We start from the raw sequence: 20,702 nt of genomic DNA, 5'->3' as shown, positions 1-20,702 counted from the left end.
TGGGACGGGCCGGCCGGGCTCACTGACTCCCGCGGAGACCGTTACCCACCCCGCTGGCCGCCGGCGGGGAGCGCGGACGGCGCGGCGGCTTTCGCTGCCGGTTCACAGCCCGAATCCAGGAGGGTTCCTCGGTTCCAAGGCCAGCTGGAGGAACAAGGATGTCGACGGTACTGTTGTCTGCAAAGCTGCAGGAAATTCAGAATGATTTAAGCCTTTTCAAATGTTAGAAATAACTCCTGCAGCGTGTCCTTTACGTACCCTTCAAATTTTAGCAGTCCTGGTGCTACTGCAGGTTTCAATTAATTGTTCAAACTAAAGTTTTCTTTTTAAGTGCTGTTACTTTGGCATGAATTTTAAAGGCAGTCAGAGATTTTCTTGTTTGGAATCCTACATAACTGACATCTAAGAGCTCAAGATTTCCTGATGGTAAGATTTTCCACTTTAACAAATGAAGGAAATTTGGTGTTGATATAGTTAAATAATAAGTATTTCATTCTCTGATTTTACAAGTCCTTTTTTTTTTTTTTTTTTTTGAGCACTGAGATAAATGTTCTCAACTCTTTAATCAGGAGCCTGGTTTTAAAAAATGGATATTGAGGAGGTTGTTTGATTAATCGGTGAGCTGTTGAATCGGTAAAATTAGTCAACGGACAAACCATGATTTTCATGAATAATTTTAAATAATTAAAATAAGTTTTGAAGAACCAAGTTTTGTTTGAGACCAACCTCTTGGGGTAGTAGAAAGATGAACATGATGACAGCAGAGAAAGGACGTTGGAGTCAACTCCGAATGTGTAGGTGAACAGAAAAAAACACTAGAAAGGTTTTATGTTTGTAACAAGTGGCCTAAAGGATGATAGCAGCATCCCAGCTTTGTTTCTAACAATTTACCTCTCAGTTTCCCAAATTCTAGCATGGTGAGACACCTAGTGGTGAGGTATAAGAATAGTTACATTTGTTTTAACTTTATAAAGGGACTCCTTGACGCAATTTTACCATATGATGTGAGTGAAAACTGTTAATAGAATGATTCTCAGACAGTGGGAAACTTTCGTGTGTGGAGATGTAATTTGAAAACATATTCTATCTCATTAACTTAATATTTTGAAAACAAAAATTTTTTTAAAATATAATACAAATTACAGAACGCAAAGTTTGATGATCTTGGCTAGTAGGCATGTCCAGAAGATATAGCAGTGAGTCTCACAATCTGAGGGGATGTGGATCAAAAGGGAACACGTGTGAGATTTACCAAAAAGGGATATAGGTTTAAAGATTGAAAAACACTTAGGTAATTTGCCCAGTAATAATGATCTTCTAATGATCATTATACTATAAAGAAACTATTTCATTTTGTGGTTAGAGTAAAAGTTTTGTTGTTTAAAAAACTCATTCACTCATATATTTAACTTATGTAACTTAGGCATACGTTACTTTCCTATTATAGTCTCTAAAATATATCTTTCCAAGATCTTTTAATAGAGAAAAATTAAATGTATTTGTGGTCTGGAGAAAACTTTGAAAGAATGATAACTTTCTTAGTGCCCTTTGAGTAATCTAGAGAAATATCAGAAACTATGATAACTTTCTTATCTTAGCTTCCTTTGAGTTAACATTTAATTTGGGTTTCTAGAAAGAAGAATGTAATGATACTGTTGAAAAGGCTAAGGAGTAAAGTATTTGCTAGTGTCATTCCTTTCAAATATAATTACTGTCATATTTCTTCTTTAAGTGATTTACTTGAATTCTTTATTCACAATTTCAAGAATATTATAAAGGGGGAGTTTCCCACAAATAGTTGCTTGTTACCTATTCAAGCCTGCAACTGGACCGTATGTCTCGAAATATTTAGAAGATGAGACATGAATGAGTATAACATGCCAAATTTGAAATGGCCTTATATCTGTGGGGCAGTGGTTCATTTTGGTTAGCGCAAGAAGAATGTGTAAGTAATTTATCAATGAGCCAATGTGTCTCTGCAAAGCTGTAAGTTTGGGAATCCAGATTTTGTGAATGGTCGTGGGGACTGGATTTCTGAGACAGGTCTGTGTTACAAGTATGAATAACATTATCCTGGAGTTGCTTAGCCAAATTGCTGTGAAATCTAGTGGCAGCGCTCATTTGACACATTTCCCAAAGACATGTTTAAAAATTAGCATGCAGTTTTTTCAAACAGCTTTATTTATATCCCAGAAGTTTGAAAGGAAATATCCGACTAACTAGATATAGGCCAGCACAAATAAGTTAGAATATTAAAACTACAATTATGTACTTTAGTGCTGTTAAAATCATAAGGTAAAAAATCATCTAAAAATGATGCTGCCAGATTTTTTATTCTCAAGTGTATTCAAGAAAATATTTTTGCATGGGGCTTAATCAAGTAATCTGTGAATATTTATAACTTGAAAGTTTTGTTTTTTATGATGTCAAAAAGTTGTTTTAAGTAATTTACACATAAGTATATTATAGAGTAGATTTGGTTTTTAAAGTAACTTTTTTTATTGCCATAAAATTTTCTATTATTATCGGTACTCATAACAAATCATGTATTTTGGTGTAGGCTGTCAGACTACCTATTTCAAAGGAAGAATAAAATTTGGTTTCACTTTGTAGAAACAGAGATTTTCAAGATGTCAGAAAGGCATTCAGGTCAAGCTTGCACTGCAGCAGGAAATGAGGTGGACTCTCCTACTGTTAATTTCAAGTACTCCAGCTTCAGAGATTTTTGTTCCACATCTTCATCTCAAGATAGTGGCTACAGTGAGTTGTTAAAATCTTGCAGCTTTGATAATACAGAAAAAGAGTTTTTCGGAAAGAAAGAAAAAGGCCCAACATTAAGCTATGAACATCCCAAAACTTCAAATCTGGACTTAACACATCCTTTAGAGTCTCCCACTCAAAAAGAGAGATTTGTCTTCCCTAGGAAGGAGAAGGATAAAACCCCAGAACTCTGTGAAACTCCTAAAATCAGTGGGAAAAAATTTCTACCACGCAGAAGGTTGACCATATCCTTCTCTCTTCTAAAAGGGGACTTTGAATCACAAAATAATTCTCTAGAAAGTAGTTCAAGCCAAGCTCTCAACTTAGAAAAAAATATTCCAAGCAGTGCTTCAGGTTTTCAAGGGCGAAATAATTTTAGTTCTTTAGGTACTAGCACTTTGAAAACAGAAGAAGCAACTTCCAGCAGTCAAAAATTGAGACTAAATTTTTCTCAACAGAAGACTTCCACAATTGATGATTCCAAAGATGATTGTAGCCTATTTGAAGTTGAATGTATATCTCCAATTCCGGGCAATAAAGACTCTATTACACGTGACTTTAGTGATAGCAGTGTGTGTATTAATGATGAGAATACATATCCTGAACTTCTGGGCTCCTCTGTTAATGGCACAACTTGTGGAACAGATGAGGACATATTTGTGACTCCAGTAAGTAATCTTGTAGCAAACATTAAATTTAATGCAAGACAAAGGCTTTCTCATTCAACTGAAGTGAGAGGCAATATTTCAACACCTGAAGACAGTGGTTTTAATTCACTTTGCTTGGATAAAACAGAAGATTCTCTCTGTGACCAGGAGGGTTCTTTTCAAGAACTACATAAGAGAACTCTAAAAGTAGGGGACACCATAAAAAAGTCAAGGTGTCTTGGAAGGTTGAGAAGACTGTCCACCCTTCGGGAGCAGGGCTCACAATCTGAGACAGAAGAGGAAAAGCAGACCGTGCATTCTGACTCTGAAACAACATCAGAAACTGTTTCAGACATCTCAGAGAGCCAGCTGAGCAGTGATAGTAAGAGTGAGGATTTGATTTTAAGCTTTAAGAATTTATCACAGACCCCAGCCTTGCAATTAGTGCATGAGCTCTTTATGAAAAGCAAAAGGAAAAGATTCCAGCAAAGCGGTGCACATGAATTCTTAGAAGAAAGGGATGAGGGGAAAATTGCTGTACTACAGTGTGTGCTTGCAGGACTAATTGGCAAGAAAATGGGTATAGAAAAACTGGACATCTTAACAGAATTAAAATATAGAAATTTAAAGCATATTCTTGCTATGGTATTAGATTCCTTGACTACAGAAAGCCTATGCAGGTAAGAAATAAAATTTTTTTTTCCAAAATAAAACTGCCTTTTATCACTTCTTTTTTAGTTGAAAAGCTTTTCTGTGAGTGGAGTAGTTGTTCTGTTCTTTATTTGTTTTGTTTTATTATCTTTATCTTTGATTGTCCTACATTTTATCAAAGGTGGTATAGTGAACTTCTCAATAGAGCTTACTGGTATAGCTCCCTCTATTTAAAAGCCTGCTTTAGAAGCAACAATATAATCTTCTGGATAAGGTTCATTTCACTGTCATTGGGGAAGAGAGTTTCTAAAAGTTGAACTTTAAACTTTCAAGATGGCAAGCTCCACGAAAGTTACTTAATGATTTATTTAATAGTTCACATCCTGTTGTCAGACTGCAAATTGTATTAAAGTTATGACACTTGGTCAGAAATAATGTAAAGCATTATGGTGACTAAGGAATGACAACATATAAAGATACCATTTAGTTATTTAGTCTGAGTTCTAGAATCCAAGAACAGTGGTTAGCTTTCATTTTAGGGTTTGGTCTTTTCAGAGACCAAGGGCAATATGGATTATTTCATTTTCATTGCTAACACAGCAGTGAAAGTTAATTACTTGGTAGAATTTCAAGGAATTAGAAACTGAAGAATTTGTGTTCACAGAGATTTCAGTATATTGAGTGGTGCTACATAATTAAAGAGAAGCTACATCAGATATTTAGGAGTATTGAGGGTAGGAACTAGGGCTGCAAAGACTAAAGTGAGACTGTTCGTACTGGCAATTCTGGAGTTGCAGGGCTCTCAGAAGACAAGAGCCTTGGGAATGCCATGACCAGGAAGGAGGGAAGCCATGTGGAATAGGATTTCTGTAAGGTGATGCTTAGAAGAGGACATGCTGGAGAGATAGTGAAGCTCTTTTTCAATAGGGTATATCAAGAGTTTGGTTCAGGGGCTGGCCCCATAGCCGCGTGGTTAAGTTTGCATGCTCTACTTCAACAGCCCAGGGTTTCACTTATTAGGATCCTTGGTGCGGACCTAGCACTGCTCATCAAGCCATGCTAAGGTGGCATCCCACATAGCAGAACTAGGAGGACCTACAACTAGAAAATACAACTATGTACTGGGGGACTTTGGGGAGAAGAAAAAAATAAAAGAGAAAGATTGGCAACAGATGTTAGCTCAGGACCAATCTTAAAAAAAAAAAGAGTTTGGTTCATAGAGTCTTTGCTGTTTTTATGGCCACTGCTACTTCTAATAAAGCCCCTCTTCACCTTTCCCCCATAAATTAGTTGTAGGCTATTGTAGAGAATTGTAGAATTTCATAGCTAGAATTCTTTTGAGATATCTAGTCCAATCACGTGTTTTGCAGATGAGAGAAGTGAACTCCAGGAAAATTAAGAGACCTGCCAATAGTGACTCAAGGAGACAGGGATAGATCCAGGTCTATGATTGAACCCTTTGATTTCTAATCCAGTACTTTTCTACAAACTTTTATAAAGGTTTAAGGCCTTTCTGAATAGATTTGATTGGGAATGTATTTGGTGTAACCCAAGTAGGATAATAAACAGATTAGTGCACCTATATGTGTGTGCCTTTAAAAAATGTTCAAACAAGATACATTATTTGTTTAGAAAAATTAATGATATGGCTAAGATATAGGAATTTTACTTTTATGTGTCAGAGTATTTGGATACAGACCAGTTAAAAACTTGGGTGATAGTTTTGGGTGCTCACTTGTGGAAGTAGTTGATATTCAGTCATATTTCAATGATTACCTCTCCTGTCCAGGTCTCCAGATTTATAGTAGTTGTACTGCAGAATGCATGTATAATCTTGGTAATGTGAGAGATTATGGTCATTTGAAATAGCTGTGGCAAATACTCAGTTATATGTTTCATTTCTTCCCCGTCAATGGATGACTTTCTGCCTATTCCTCTCCATCAATCTGATATACGGCATATGTATCAGTTTAGGGAGAGGCAATGGCAACTGAAGTGGCCATGGTAGCTGGAAGAATAGTAGTATTACAATTCAAGTATTACCTGGGGCCCTCCATAACAAGTGACTTTTTTTTTTCAACTGTCTGATCTTGTTCCCTTTGAGTGATTTGTGAAGTTAGAGTAATAAAAAAAGACCAGATTAACAGTTGAAGAAATACCTTTTGTTTAACAATTAGTACTGCCAAAGTTGTTAAATAAGCAATCACTGGGCATAAATTGCATTTTTTCCTTAGCTGCTTCATTCTCATAACCTTTGGTATATAAAATGGGACTTTGTAGTGTTACACATAATAATATTTATTTGGCACTTAGTACATCCAGTGAAGGATTGATTGTTCTTGTGTTTGTTTAATCAAAATGACAGATATGTTAAATACATTAATAGGAGAAATTGATTAAAAAAACCTCTTGTGCTGTAGATGATAATCATTTGCTGCATGTCATGTTCCAAATTTTTAATCTTAGTGTCACATTTGAAGTTAAATCCTCTTAATCAGTCTCCCTGTGGACTCATATTGGCTTTTATGAAACTATGTTTTTCCCTTAACCATTTATAAGATGATAATCTATCAATATAAATTCTGGCATATATTTAGTATTTTAATAAGAATTCTTTCATATGGTGAATCAATATGAAACATTGATGTAGATGAAGTCAAATTTTTAATGTACATTTTTAGGTTTAAATTTACTTTCCAAAATCTTTAAAACAAGTTTTTCTTATTAATTGCCATATGCAAAAAATGTTAATCTTGTGGAATATATACAATATAAGGACTGATCTTTTTGTTATAGTGTTTGGAAAGTGAGCAGAAACTGGCGCGAAATTGTTGTTCAAGATAAAAAAGCCAATCAGAGGAGGAAATTTTATATCACAAAACTGAAAATGGATTCTGAGGTAATGTATATAATACTTTTCTAAAATGGATTTGTATAAATATCTGATGATCCCATATTGCTGGCCAACTTAATTTAGTTTTCCTGATTTCTTTTAACCTTTTCCATTTAGCAAACATTCACTCATAAACTCTTTACTTTTCCCAAACTCCATTTCCTTCCAGTCCATAAGTGGAGTAGACTACCTAGCATCAAGAACATCTTGTTGAGTTTTGTTGCTGTTTAAGTGTATGTGCTGTTAGCAGTATTTGAATACCAGTGATGTGCTGGATCCCATTCACAATTAGATATCCTTATAGCACTTTCTATCCTGTCTTTTGAGTAGATGTTACTGTCACTTGCTCAGATTATGATGATGAACATTTCTGACATGGTCCCTGCTCTCTTGGAGTTCATACCCTGTGTGTGATAACAGGTTAACAGGTGATTAAAATACAGGTGTGTTAAGAGAAGCCCAGAGTTAGTTCTATTGGAACATTTAAAAGGAGTGTTTAATACTTGGGAATCAAGAGAAGGCTTCTCAGAAAAAGTGCATCTTACTGAGACCTGAATCATGAGTTAGCAGTTAGCCAGATGAAGACAGGGAAAAGCGTTTCAGCAGAGGGAATAACATATATGAAGCCCTGGAGGCTAGTGAGCATGGCAGATTAGTACTAGTACTAGTAGAGCATCATAAACCTGTACTCTTGAAGATTTGAGGTCCAGCTTTGAAGTTACAGGAAAAGTCCTACAGAAGCAGATTCGTTCTTCCTAGGGACGTACTTTGTATAATAGGCATCTGATGACTCTGGCCCCCCTATTTATTGTATATTCAACTTTAGACCTTTCTTAGACATCAATACCAAAAGAAACTCTGAGAGTTTACTCCCTTATTCTTGGTCTAGTGAAAAGTATTTAATAACATCTTATAAGTAAATTTCTAAGTTGAGTAAATATAATAATTGACATGAAGCATGGCATAAACAAATATGAATACCTAAATACAGATTTGTGGGTTTCTCATTACAATGAAATATGAGCGACTGATGTTAACTAAAATGTTGACTTTCTACTTTACTTTTAAGAAAAGTTTTACCTTCTCACCTGTGATGTTTCCTTACGAGTTACTCACAGCTCCTGGCTACTTACTGCTGCAGCTGCTGGCTCTGGGAGCTTATAATCCTGAAGATATTAGTTGCCTTCTTAACATTTCTTTTTAGAGTGCTTCCTTACATGCTAAGGACTTAAAAAACCATTTTTTAAGCAAGCACCTATTAATATTAAACTTTTAGCTCCATGTACTCCTTACATCCTATAAGGAAGAAACAGGTGGTTGTGTTTGGCAACACCAGGTAATTCTAGATAAACTATTCTATCTTCTAGCCTGGCTACCACTTTTTTTCCTTCTAATTTGGTTTCTTAAAGGACTACACTTTTTTCCTTACTTGAACTCTTTTTCTTATTTTGATTTGCTTTTTAAATTTTTTTTCAAAGAAGAACAAGTACATGGTTAAAAAAGTCAAATTGGACAATAAGGCTTATAATGAAACATGCATTCTCCTGCCCTGTCACTTCCTACTCTGGATTCTTCCCCATCAAGGCAATCACTTTCAACTCTTCAGCTGCTCCTTCTGATATGTACCTCTCCATTTCTAAATAGCATGCCTTTACTGCTATTTCTTTGCTTTCTTTCAATGAATTTAGAGATTGTTTGTTCTCTAACCTCTTACCACTACTACCGCTACCTGTCTACCCACCTGTCTCTCTGAATTCCTTTCTCCCTTTCTCCTCTTACCGTCCTTTGAAAGTGAATCCGAATTAGGTGCTGACGTTATTAAGACTGTACTGAGATTGTTATGACTTTTGACAGCTGTAACGTGCAGTACAGTATGATTACACCTTTTTTCTTATATAACTTTTTTTTTCCCAGAGTTAATAATTGCCCAGTTTCTTTCTTTTTTGCTTAGTGTTTCTCTATAGAGATCCCTGATTCATCTCCCATTATCCACCAGAGCTGGAAACCTCCTCTGTGTAAGTCCAGACAAATCAGGTATTCTACCTGTTCCTTCTTTTCTCAGAGACATCCTTCCTGGTGCCATTTGCCTTCCTATTCTGATATGGACTGGTTGCTTTCTACCTGATTATCCTAGTGTGTGTCATTAACCAAAACAGAAAAACTATAAAACAAAGTTTTTTAATGGTTTTCCTCACACTTGTATAGCATCACTGACAGCTCCTTATGTGTGAAAATTAGAAGGCACAGATCGGCTACATGTAATAGGATCTCAATTTTTTCTATTTGCTGTGCAGCAGTGAGAATGAGCATTAGCATTGGGATACCATATCTTTTCCATTGAATTTCTTAATTTACTGTATTCTTCAGTGTTTTGTTATAATCATGGAAATGAACAACCATAAGGTGACTCCACTCTCACATTTAAATATTTTCTGGTAACATGATGGTGACTATGTTTTGAAAAATTTTGGCATTCATAAACATATGCCTTTGTTGACTGCTTTGCCTCCTATTGTTAAGAGATATTAGCACACATTTTAAGCTCCAGGAAGACAAGGATTAGACTGCTTTATTCACTTGGCACCTTCAGGTGTTCTATAAATATTTGTTAAATGAACAAATGTTTCTTCTGTGGCTGAAATTTGCTTCAAAATATCCCTATTTGTTTTTTTTCTGCATGCACAGTCACTGTGTTTACCAACTGCCTTGAAATCCATTGAAATTTTAGTATGCTCTTTTGCCACGTGCATGGCCTAGGCTGCAAATAATTTATACAAATGTAATATAAGAGATGTATTGAGTCCTATATGAAACTGTAATACAGTTCAACTGTATTCATTCTAATTTCTGAAAACTAATATTCATTCATTATACTTATGCATATGTTGTTAAACTGTTAATCACATAATTTTTCATGACCAGCTATCCTCATTTCCTATACTTATCCTACTATAATTTCTCATGTTTTAGCTCTCCCCGCTGTTAGGAGCCAATTGTGGCAAAAGGAGACTATCAAGGAAGAGGAATCAAAATCATAGTTGGACACATGAGAAAGTTCACATTTTATTTTGATAATTGGTTAAGAATGCCAATTTGCTAAAAAAATAAAAAAAGCCTTATTATTTTTTTTTTCTCTTACCAACCTTAACAAAATAGAAAGCTATAAGGATTAGTATTGAAGATAATACTTGGCTGAATATTTGAGTAATGTGGAAATCCAGTTCAGATAAGAGATTTTTTTTTCTCCTTTGAAAATATCAAAGCTGTTCAAAACTTAACTGTAAAAATGAGTCAAATATTTTACAAGTATTGCAAAAACCAGTTGAACAAATTGGGTTTCATGGTCTACCCAGAACCATTATTCTTCTGACGTGTGGCTAAGGTGAGAAACGTTCAAGGAATTCCATGATACCCCATAGCAAACTTTGAAAAGATTCACCTCACGGCAGCCTGGTGGCGGCGTAGTGGTTAACTTCCCACGCTCCACTTCAGGTGCGGACCTACACACCACTCATCAAGTCATGTTGTGGTGGCATCCCCATAGAAAATAGAGGAAAATTGGCACAGAAGTTAGCTCAGGGACAATCTCTTCTTAGACCTTGGCTTAAAACAGGGGTTGGCAAACTCCAGTCTATGGGCCAAATCCTGTCCATCACCTGTGTTTTTAAAGTAAGTTTTATTGGAAAACAGCCCTGATCTTTTATTTATGTATTTCTACAGCTGCTTTTGCTAAAACAGCAGTTGAATAACTGCGACTATCTGGCCTGCAAAGTGTAAAGTATATACTATCTGGCCCTTTTTGGGAAAAGTTTGCCTACTCATGCAAATAACCAATCGTACAAACTTAAAGCTAGCATTTATTGTTTTAATTTTTTCTTTTTATGTTTCCTTAACTTTTAAATGTTAGATGAGAGAACATTTTTTTTCTAAAAAGGAATGGTTTAGGGAGAAAATTCTAGTGGTGTGAAACCACTTCCAAATATTTAAATCACACATGTGCATCAGAAAGCCATCCTGGAACTCTTGATATCCTGGTATTGACCCCTCTTGTCTTTTACCACAGGGGGCTATATTAAATGTTGAGGATGCTGCCACTCGGCTCCATGTTTTAAATCGATCAGCTTTAAGATCTGTACAAGCTCAGGCTAGGACACCAGGTTCTCAGAAAGAACAAGTTTCAACATTTTCTCCTTGGGGAGAAGTTTTAACACCTATAGCAAGCTCTTCTATTACTCATTTAAGTAGTAAACAGGAAGAATATGTTAAGGTGAGTATTTATCATAAGTTATTAGAAATAAATATTTACAGAGTTTGAAATAAAGCAATTTCTCTATATGAAACTGGAAGATTTAGTGTGTATGCTTTCACTGCAGGTTGCCAAAACACTTTTTATTGATGAAGCATTAAAACCTTGCCCAAGGTGCCAATCCCCTGCTAAGTACCAGCCATATAAGAAAAGGGGACTGTGTAGCCGCACAGCCTGTGGTTTTGACTTTTGTGTGTTATGTTTGTGTGCTTATCATGGGTCTGAAGAGTGTAGTAGAGGAACAGCAAAGCCAAGAAATAGAAAAGATGCTCTTCCAGGAAGTGCCCAGAGTAAGCGGAATTTAAAACGCCTCTAAAGAGACTTTAAATATACAAGAAGCATTCCCCCTAAGCAACGTTTTGTCTGACTTAAAATTATGAATATTTTGAAAGCATGCAAATTTTCCCATTAATGAAAGATGATGATTTATTTCCTATTTTGTATATATATTATAATCCATGTCATTTTATGTTTTCTTTAAAGTGGTGAGTTTTGAAAAAATTTTATTTTACTATGTCACTTTTACCCATTTTAATAACTATGTTTTAAATAAAGAATTTTCCATGTTATCATATATATGTATTTAACTGTTTCGTGTAACATTTAAAAATTGTGCATTTCATCACTATGTGTTGAAATGTTCTTCAGTCACTTCTTAAAAATAGTTTTCCAAATAATATTACAAATTTTGAACTTGAGACAGATGGCCTTATAGATTTGCAAAATGAATATTTGATTGAAATGAAATATAAATAAAATGTTTTCAGAAGTTCTATTGAATTTACTCCATAATTTCAACCTTTATCTTAATTTAATGAGTGTCATTTTTGGGCAGACTTCTGGTTAAATAAAATTTACTTAATATTGATAACTAAGGATGTAAAAAGTAACTTATTAGACATATGTGGTTATTTACAATGGGAGTCTTAGTTAATAAACCCTCCTAAGTCACGCATTTCATGTAAGTACTTCTGAAAAGTCCAGACTTATAGTCACAGATTTCATTTGTTTAGTCTAGCTTGGGTAGCAATATTGTGACATATTTGGGCTGGTTGAGAAAGGTGGTTTTTTAAAATAAAATTTACTAAATTGTTTATAATGTACCTCTTTCCAAAAATGATTTGAGGTTGCATGTTCCATTTATAGAAGAGCAACAAGAGAGAGAGAAGTTCTATTGTTGAACAAATTACTAAAACCAGGGGAAAATTTGAAGATAGTTTCATAATTTCTTTGTGTTTAGGTAACTGATGTGTGCATATGTCTGTGTATACACTATACACATAGATTTAAAATGTCGCTCTTCTTATATATTATTTTAATAAGACAATTTTAAAGTGTGGATTAGATGTAGATATATTTAGAAAAATTTCCCTTAAATTTTAGTTTGTCATTTAACTCACTAAAAAATTTTGATTAACTGCTACGTATTAAATTTTACCCGTATCCTTTGTAATTCCATAAAGAATTTTTGGAGCCTAAATATAAATGAGTAAATTGTTAGTTATATTTAATAAGTTACACAGTCCATAAATTTTATATCACATTTTCTGACTTATTTGATTCTAACCATGTTTAGTTCTTAATGTCTATTTAATTTCCTGAGATATCTTCCACATCAGGATCAATACGCTTATTAATTGTTCAATTAAGGCTTAACTTTTTTCCTCCATCAGAGAAGTTTCTCTGTCCTTAGGAAACTTATTCGCAGTCTTGATTTTCTTAATTTGTGAATTCAACTCTTTGATTTAATCCAAACTATTTGTCTTTGGCCTCCCTTCCTGTGGCTTAGATCAGATCATATCTTCTTCTGTCATGTGAACACCTTTGCTGTTCTATGTTCTTGATTTCTGCCTGGCCTAAATGCCATTCCATAAGTGACTTTTTAGGTCTTAAAAATCACAGATTCAGTTCCATGATATGTTTTTTAAAAATGAAATGCGAGATTGTCTATTCTATATAATTTAAAATGTTTACATTTCCTGATATTATGAAATTTTATTATTTTATTACAGAATAATGGAAAAGGAAAGATAAGCATTTCTTTTACCTTTTTACACATGAAATTGTCAGTAGTGCAAATGTAGGAATCTGGAATCCTATTTCCAGTCCATTATGAGGCACGTTGTCATTGTCATGTGTATTGCAGTCAGAATGCCTTCGCAGTGTGATCACATTTGTCATCTTGTGGTTACCCACTCTATTAGGATGTAATATTTTAGTTCACTCTGGTGGTGAAGAAGTAAATTTTACCACATTTGGTTTTAGAAATCCATAAGCTATGTGTATTCCTTTCTACTGCAGGTACAGTTAACAATGGAAATTCGAATCTTTTATATCTCTGTTTTTAATTGGGATTTGAGTATTAAGATCAAGCAGTTGTGAATGAAATAGTATAAGGACTTAATACCTTATATTTTAATGATTTTATAATAAAACTTTCTGAAGAAAAAAGATCAGAGTAGAAATTCAAAAGGAAAGCTTCTTAGTGATAGGTTTTATATTTGTGATGAGGTCAAGAGGTATGTAGGTTAACTGGAAGAAAATCATACAGTATTCCTGAACAACTTTATTAAACAAAAGTTCCAGCTATCCAGAAAATAACCAACATTGTCCTAATTATTGTAAATTATTGTGTAGTATAGTAAGTGACTGGAGCAGTTACTCTAGCTATCTTCTCCCATAGCATCCTGTACTTACTCTGTCATGGCACTTAGTTCACTTTATTTATATTGCTTGTTTAATTTTCTTTCCCTATAAGACTGTAAGCTCTGCGAAGGCCTGGAGTATATCATGTTTGATTAGATACTGTTGGATCCCAGCACCTAGCCTAATGCCAGGCAAGTAGAAGGTGCTCAATAAATATTTATTAAATGAATAGATTTTTTTAGTGCTACTAGTAATTTTTATCCAAGTAAACCATTATAATTCTATCCTAATAATTTGTTAGTTTCTTAATATTTGATTTCAGTGATTAATGTTTCATTATACAAAAAAGTAGGATCTAAAGGATTGCTTAACTTGCTTTTAACATGTAATCAGTGGATTTGTTTGGTTTACTCATTCTCTTAGTTGATTTCTGTTACAACTAGATAAAGTGTAATGGAAGGAGCACTAGGCTAGGAGTCCAAAGCCTGGGTTGGTATCTTGAACTGCTTACCAGCTGTGTCCTTATGCAAGTCACTTATTGATTCTGAGCCTATTTTACCTATAATTAAGAGAAATTCAAAGAGATGATGTATCGTGAAATCACTCTTGAAACCTTGTTACACCAATCTGTGTTACTACATATTTGGCTGAATGTGAATAGAATAAAACAAAATAGCATTTGTGGGGATAGAAAATATGACCTTGATATATCATTAGCATTATGCTGAATGAAACTATAAAGTCAACTTCTAACTTGCTTGTAAAAAAATGTCTGGTTGAAAAAAAAATTCAACCAACCATGAATTGAGCATTTGCTATGTATAAGCACTGTTCTAAATCCTTTACATGTGTTAACTCATTTATTCTTCACGGTGACTCTATGAGGCAGTTATTATCTTATTCCTTTTATATGTCAGGAAACCAAAAATCAGGTTAGATAATCTGAGATCATACAGACAGCAAGTGAGGGGAGCCAGGATTCTAGCAGAGGTAGTCTGCTACTTGTACATGACAAAACTCTTTGCAGAACCCCTGTTGATAAATTCAATGTGCATATAATTACCGTGTCTTAAATGGGAGATTGTTTTGCCATTTAAGAAAAACCTATTGGTATACCAGGAAAAAAATAATTCTAATTTAGAACAATTCTGCCTGAACAGAGTAGTTCTTTAGCTCATGAGTGGTTTAAACAACTTTATCATTTGGAAAACTAAATGAGTTTCATGAATATACTATAATCTGAGAGCTCAGTTCAAGAGAAAGGCCACTGCTCCAGTCCCAAGGTCTTTATAATCTAAAGACACAAGGCATGAAAACAAAAATAAGTATTATCACATTCCGGTAATTACTACACTCTTACAGGTTCTTATTATGGGGTGAGAGAAAGTAATAAGAAAAAGTTTACCAACACTTATTGATGAGTCTGCTCTGTGTTCCCAAGAAGAGTCTAAAACAAGAGAGATGATTAAATTTGGCATTTTATTTTTATATTTTGTTTCACTTTTTAGTAAGGACATAAGAATGAATGTTGATTCTGGGGAAAGCCAATAAATGCTTTACCTTCTACTGATTTGAGATAAGAACTTCTCTTTCTTTTCCCCCTGTGGTCTGCCCCTTTGACATCCTTGCTAACTAATGGGCCAGGAATATTTTTTCTATTTGACTTCCACTTGTTTCCATGAAGGACAGGTATTTCCTATTTCTGACTTCCTAGTGTGGAAAAAAAATGGTCAGAAACTTGCGATAAGTAATATAAAGAGAGACAACAGTTTAAGAGTTCTCTGATCATTTTATACTAGCGTTTCTATGGGCACAAATATGGATATTTAAATTTGTTCCAGCTGTTTAAATACTTAATAAAGCCATATTATAGGTTTCTTAGCAATAATTTAAAGGTAGAACTGCTGTTGAGAAAACATTTTTGATACTTACTTAGCACTGTGTAAAGCTAAATTTTTCCATTACCTTTGCTTAATTTATGACAAAAAGCAAAATTGTTGCCAATTTATGACACAAGAATTTACTGAACATTTTCAACATTTTATCTTTTATGTTCCTTGTTTGCATTAAGTTATTTATATGGCCTTATTTTAAATTGTGTCTCTTAAAAATAGTGTAACATCTATAGCAAATGTTTTCAATGTAAAAGAGAGAAATAGTCCTTATGTTTCTGTGTGGAGGAGGGTAATATTTCAAAGCTCACACTAAACCTTCCACAAGGGGGCACCAAAGACTCACTTATAGTGATTTTGGCTATTCTTCAAAAAAATAAGTCTAGGGTTTTTTTTGTGGAAGATTAGCCCTGTGCTAACTACTGCCAGTCTTCCTCTTTTTGCTGAGGAAGGCTGGCCCTGAGCTAACATCCATGGTCATCTTCCTCTACTTTACATGTGGGATGCCTGCCACAGCATGGCGTGCGAGCGAAGCAGTGCCATGTCCGCACCCTGGATCCGAACCGGGGAACCACAGGTCGCCGAGAAGCGGAATGTGTGAACTTAACCGCTGCACCACTGGGCCGGCCCCTAAATTTAGTTTTTATATGTTTAATATTGATGTACTGTGATATTGCCAGATAGGGGAAATGTTCCTTGACTTAATTTTTAAAGTATATATAGAATAAATTTTCGTAATAGTTATTACTCGGAGTTGCTAATTAAAATATTTTAGCTGACTTGCAAGAGTGCACTATTTTCTGGGGTGACTTTTGACAGAACACCTTGTTGGTGGCCAGGTCTGTGCCTTGGCCATCTGCCCTCCTGGCTCCCTCATCACCAAGAGTGGAGCCAGAGGAATGGAAGGAGCACGAGTGGTAGAAACATGGAGGTGAGTGCTGGTTATGAATGGTGGTGGTACACTACCAATTATTTCCCTCTGGTATTCTCATTTCTGCAGAAAGATGGTACTTAGTTCAGGTCTCAATCACATCCTGCCTAGATTCTGTAAATACCTCCTAACGGGTCTCTTTGCTTTTACTTTCTCCCATCTGAATCTGTCCTAAATATCTATTGCCAGATTATTTGTACCAAAATGTGGCTCCAGTTACATTGCTTCCTATTAAAAATGTAGCAGAATTTAGATCTCTTAATGGTCCTAACTTTCTAGCAATCTCTCCCACCATTCCATTCTGTACACTTTGTTCCAGCCAAACTAGCCTCCTTACTGTTTTCTAAACTTGCCCTGTGCTTTCTCCCACTTCCTCTCTCTCATGCCATACTAAATCCCATCAAATCCAGCTAATCCTTAAATTCTTTCCATGAATCATTTTCTGATCTCTCCAACAAGATGAAATTTATACCTTCTTTGAATCTAGTGTCTATTTATACCTTTCTTGTGGTATTTCTGGCATGTCTTATTTGTATTAAATTCTTTACTTGTCTTCTGCCATTAGCAAGTTCCTTAAGAGCAGAACTGTTTTACTCACCTCTCTCCCTCCTTTAGTAGAGTGTCTTATGCATGATGGATAATGCAGCAAGTATTAATTGAATTGCTGAATTAATGATTGTCATCTAATATGACAATGAATCATAATGGTATGAATATGATAATGATATGTTGAATGAGAATGAAAATATGTATCTATGTATATGTGTATGTACACACACACATATGTTAGGTGTTTAGGGGCAGAGGATATTGGCCTTTAGAGGTGAAATATGCATCACTTTATGATTAAGTGGTATATAATTACATGCAGAAAATAAACAATATGACATTCAAATTTTTATGTGCTAGGGTGGCAAAGATATTTACATTTTTTTGTGTTGGCATTCAAAAGAGGGAAATAAATGTTTAAGACATAGTACTTATATTAAAGGAAGAAATGTAATTTTCTTTTTTTTCCCAGCTTTATTGAGATATTATTCACATATAACTTTTTTCTGTAAGTTTAAGTTGTACTATGTGTTGATTTGATACACTTATATATTGCAAAATGATTACCACCAAAGAATTAGCTAATACCTCCATCCCATCACATAATTACTGTGTCTTTTTTTTTTGTGCTGAGAACATTTAAGATCTACTGTCTTAGCAACTTTCAAGTATATAATACAGGATTATGAGCTATAATCACCATGCTGTACATTAGGTCCCCAGAACTTGTTAATCTTATAACTGATGTAGTTTTGTTTCTTGAATGTTTTCATGCCTTTCGGCAAATATCAATGGCTTGAAGCGTAATTGAGTGTCACCTGATAAAAGCTGAATAATCATATATTTAAAATAAATATTTTAATTATAATAAAGTCAGGGGTTAAGAACAAACAAATTATGATCTGGGTGATCTTACTGAAGTACAAATCTGAGTGTGTCTCATTAGTTTAAAATCTTCATTGAGTTGCTGAATTAATAATTATTGGTTGTTATATGATACAAATTTTATCCAAATCTCAACTTTACTTTTTCTTCTGATATCATAGGCAACTTCAAATATAGTTATTTGCTTTTGAGAGAGCTAACATTGAAACACCACCCCCTTCATCCTCCCTTTGCTCCCACCCTCCAGGTACTCGGAGTCTGCCAATGCTACATTCTCCCTCAGAATGTCATTCTCTCCCTTCCCTATGGCCTCACTCCTACTTGCCTTTTGTGTGTGTGTGTGTGAGGAAGATTGGCCCTGAGCTAAAATCTGTGCCAATCTTTCTCTGTTTTATGTGGGATGCTGCCAAGTGTGGCTTGACAGCGGTGCTAGGTCTGCGCCCGGGATCTGAACTTGCAGACCCGGGGCTGCTGAAGCACAGCACGTGAACTTAACCACTAAGCCGCTGGGCCGGCCCCCCTACTTGCCTTTTAAGATTCTGCTGAGTAGACACCCGGACTGATCACCTTCTTCTACCCGTAGCTGCTTATGTCACTCTCCAGAGCCCCTTTGTCTCTGTATCATCACAGCATTTATCAGAACTTTTGTTTTCCTCATTAGACAGTGAAATCCTCTGACCTGTGGCTGGCCCCAGTTCTTAGTCTAGTGCCTAAACACTAAACAGAAGTTCAGTGTTCGGCAAATGTCTTCCCAGTCACCTCTGCTATGCCCAGCTTGGGTCAGGTATACATGGGGTGCAATGGGAGCAGAGAGGAAACTCCTCAGTCAAACAGTTCTTCTGTATCATTGTTAAAAATAAAGAGGTGTCAAGGCTGCTGACGTGAAAGGCCTTTTTTCTTATTCTCTGCTGCCAGGGAAGTCTACACTGATGTCTCTCTCCTTATATACTGATACAGAGGATAATTTGCGCTCATTTTCAAGCTACTTCGTAAATGCTCTTGAATTATTTCATGAGGAATGTAAATATCCCAAGAGCAGGGACTGCCCTTTCTTACCTCTCTCTAGTGCTCCAGTGTCTACTACTGTAATCATATAGAGACCTAGTAAATGTTGACTAAAAGGGCTGTGGAATCCTGAGACAGTGACCCCAATTTAAAATATTTATGGATCTTTATTGGTGGCTAATATTTAATTTGGCCAGGAAGTGAACTATGTGTCTTAGACATTATCTCATTATATTAAGAGCAATGCTATGAGGATGATACCAATATTATTTGCATTTTTTTCAATATGAGACTTAGAGGACCTTAAAAATGTGTTTGTCTCACACCAGTGAATTTAGGACTAGGGTTAAAATGGTAACTGTTTGACTCCAGTCTTGGCTTTCTGCCTGCTCACACTAACATGAGTAGTGCCTTGTCCTGTGGCAGCAAAGCTTTGAACATACATTGACACATCATAATCAACCAAAGTCCATAGTTTATCTTAGGGTTCACTCTTGTTGTTATACATTCTATGAGTTTGGACAAATGTATAGTGACATATGTCCACCATTATAATATCATACTGAGTAGTATCACTGCCCTAAAAATCCTCTGTATTCAGCCTGTTCATCCCTCCCCCCATCCCAACTCCTGGCAACCAGTGATCTCTTTACTGTCTCCATAGTTTTGCCTTGTCCATGATGTCATATAGTTGGAATCATATAGTATATAACCCTTTTAGATTGGCTTTTCACTTAATAATATGCATTTAAGTTTCCTCCATATCTTTTCCTAGCTTGATAGCTTTTTCTCTTTTTTAGTGCTGAATAATATTCCATTGTTTGAATGTACCACAGTTTATCCATTCATCCACTGAAGGGCATTTTAGTTGCTTCCAAGTTTTGGCAATTATGAATAAAGCTGCTATAAATATCCATGTGCAACTTTTTGTGTGGACATAAGTTTTCAACTCCTTTGGGTAAATACTAAGGAGTGTGATTGTTGGATTGCATGGTAAGAGTATATTTAGGTTTGTAAGAAACCATCAAACTGTCTTCCAAAGTGGCTGTATCATTTTGCATCCCCATAAGCAATGAATGAGATTCCCTGTTGCTCCACATCCTTGCCAGCATTTGGTGTTGTCAGTGTTCCAGATTTTGGCCATTTGAAAAGATGTGTAGTGGTATCTCATTGTTTTATAACTTTCAATAATATAATCTTTATTTCTTCATAAAATATAGCTCATTCACTTAACACATATTAATTGAACACTTACCAGGCTTTGTTCTAGGTGCTGGAGCTACAGGAGAGACCAACACAGGTCAAAAAATCCCTTAGAGCTCAAATTCATTTTTAAAAAAATGTAGGAGAGGAGAGGAAGCAAAACAGGAGAAGGAGGAGAAAAAGAAACACATTCTCTACTTGTAAAAATTGCAACATCTTAGAGCAATATTAGATTTTTACAACTTTAACTAGGGAAGGGTTAAAAATTGAATTATCTCATCAGTTTGTGCAAGAAACAAAGTAATGGCATGGAATATATTGACAATTGGAATAA

At 35.2% G+C, this 20,702-nt stretch overlaps 1 protein-coding gene across 10 annotated transcripts in view; it reads left to right on the top strand.

Annotated features, from left to right (window-relative positions):
* Window positions 1-292: 292 nt before the first annotated feature.
* Window positions 293-20,702, top strand: part of RGS22 (regulator of G protein signaling 22) — a 170,749-nt gene continuing 150,339 nt past the window's right edge. For all 10 annotated transcript variants that reach the window (XM_070481398.1, XM_070481396.1, XM_070481395.1 and 7 more), the window contains exons 1-3: window positions 293-426; window positions 2,614-4,087; window positions 6,855-6,957. In XM_070481398.1, the coding sequence (XP_070337499.1) occupies window positions 2,631-4,087; window positions 6,855-6,957 (1,560 nt within the window). In that variant the 5' untranslated portion in view covers window positions 293-426; window positions 2,614-2,630. The remainder of the gene's footprint in view (window positions 427-2,613; window positions 4,088-6,854; window positions 6,958-20,702) is intronic.

This window comes from Equus asinus, chromosome 12 (assembly GCF_041296235.1).
Source record: "Equus asinus isolate D_3611 breed Donkey chromosome 12, EquAss-T2T_v2, whole genome shotgun sequence".
NCBI lineage: Eukaryota > Metazoa > Chordata > Mammalia > Perissodactyla > Equidae > Equus > Equus asinus.
This window is presented reverse-complemented; position numbering and strand designations above follow the sequence as displayed.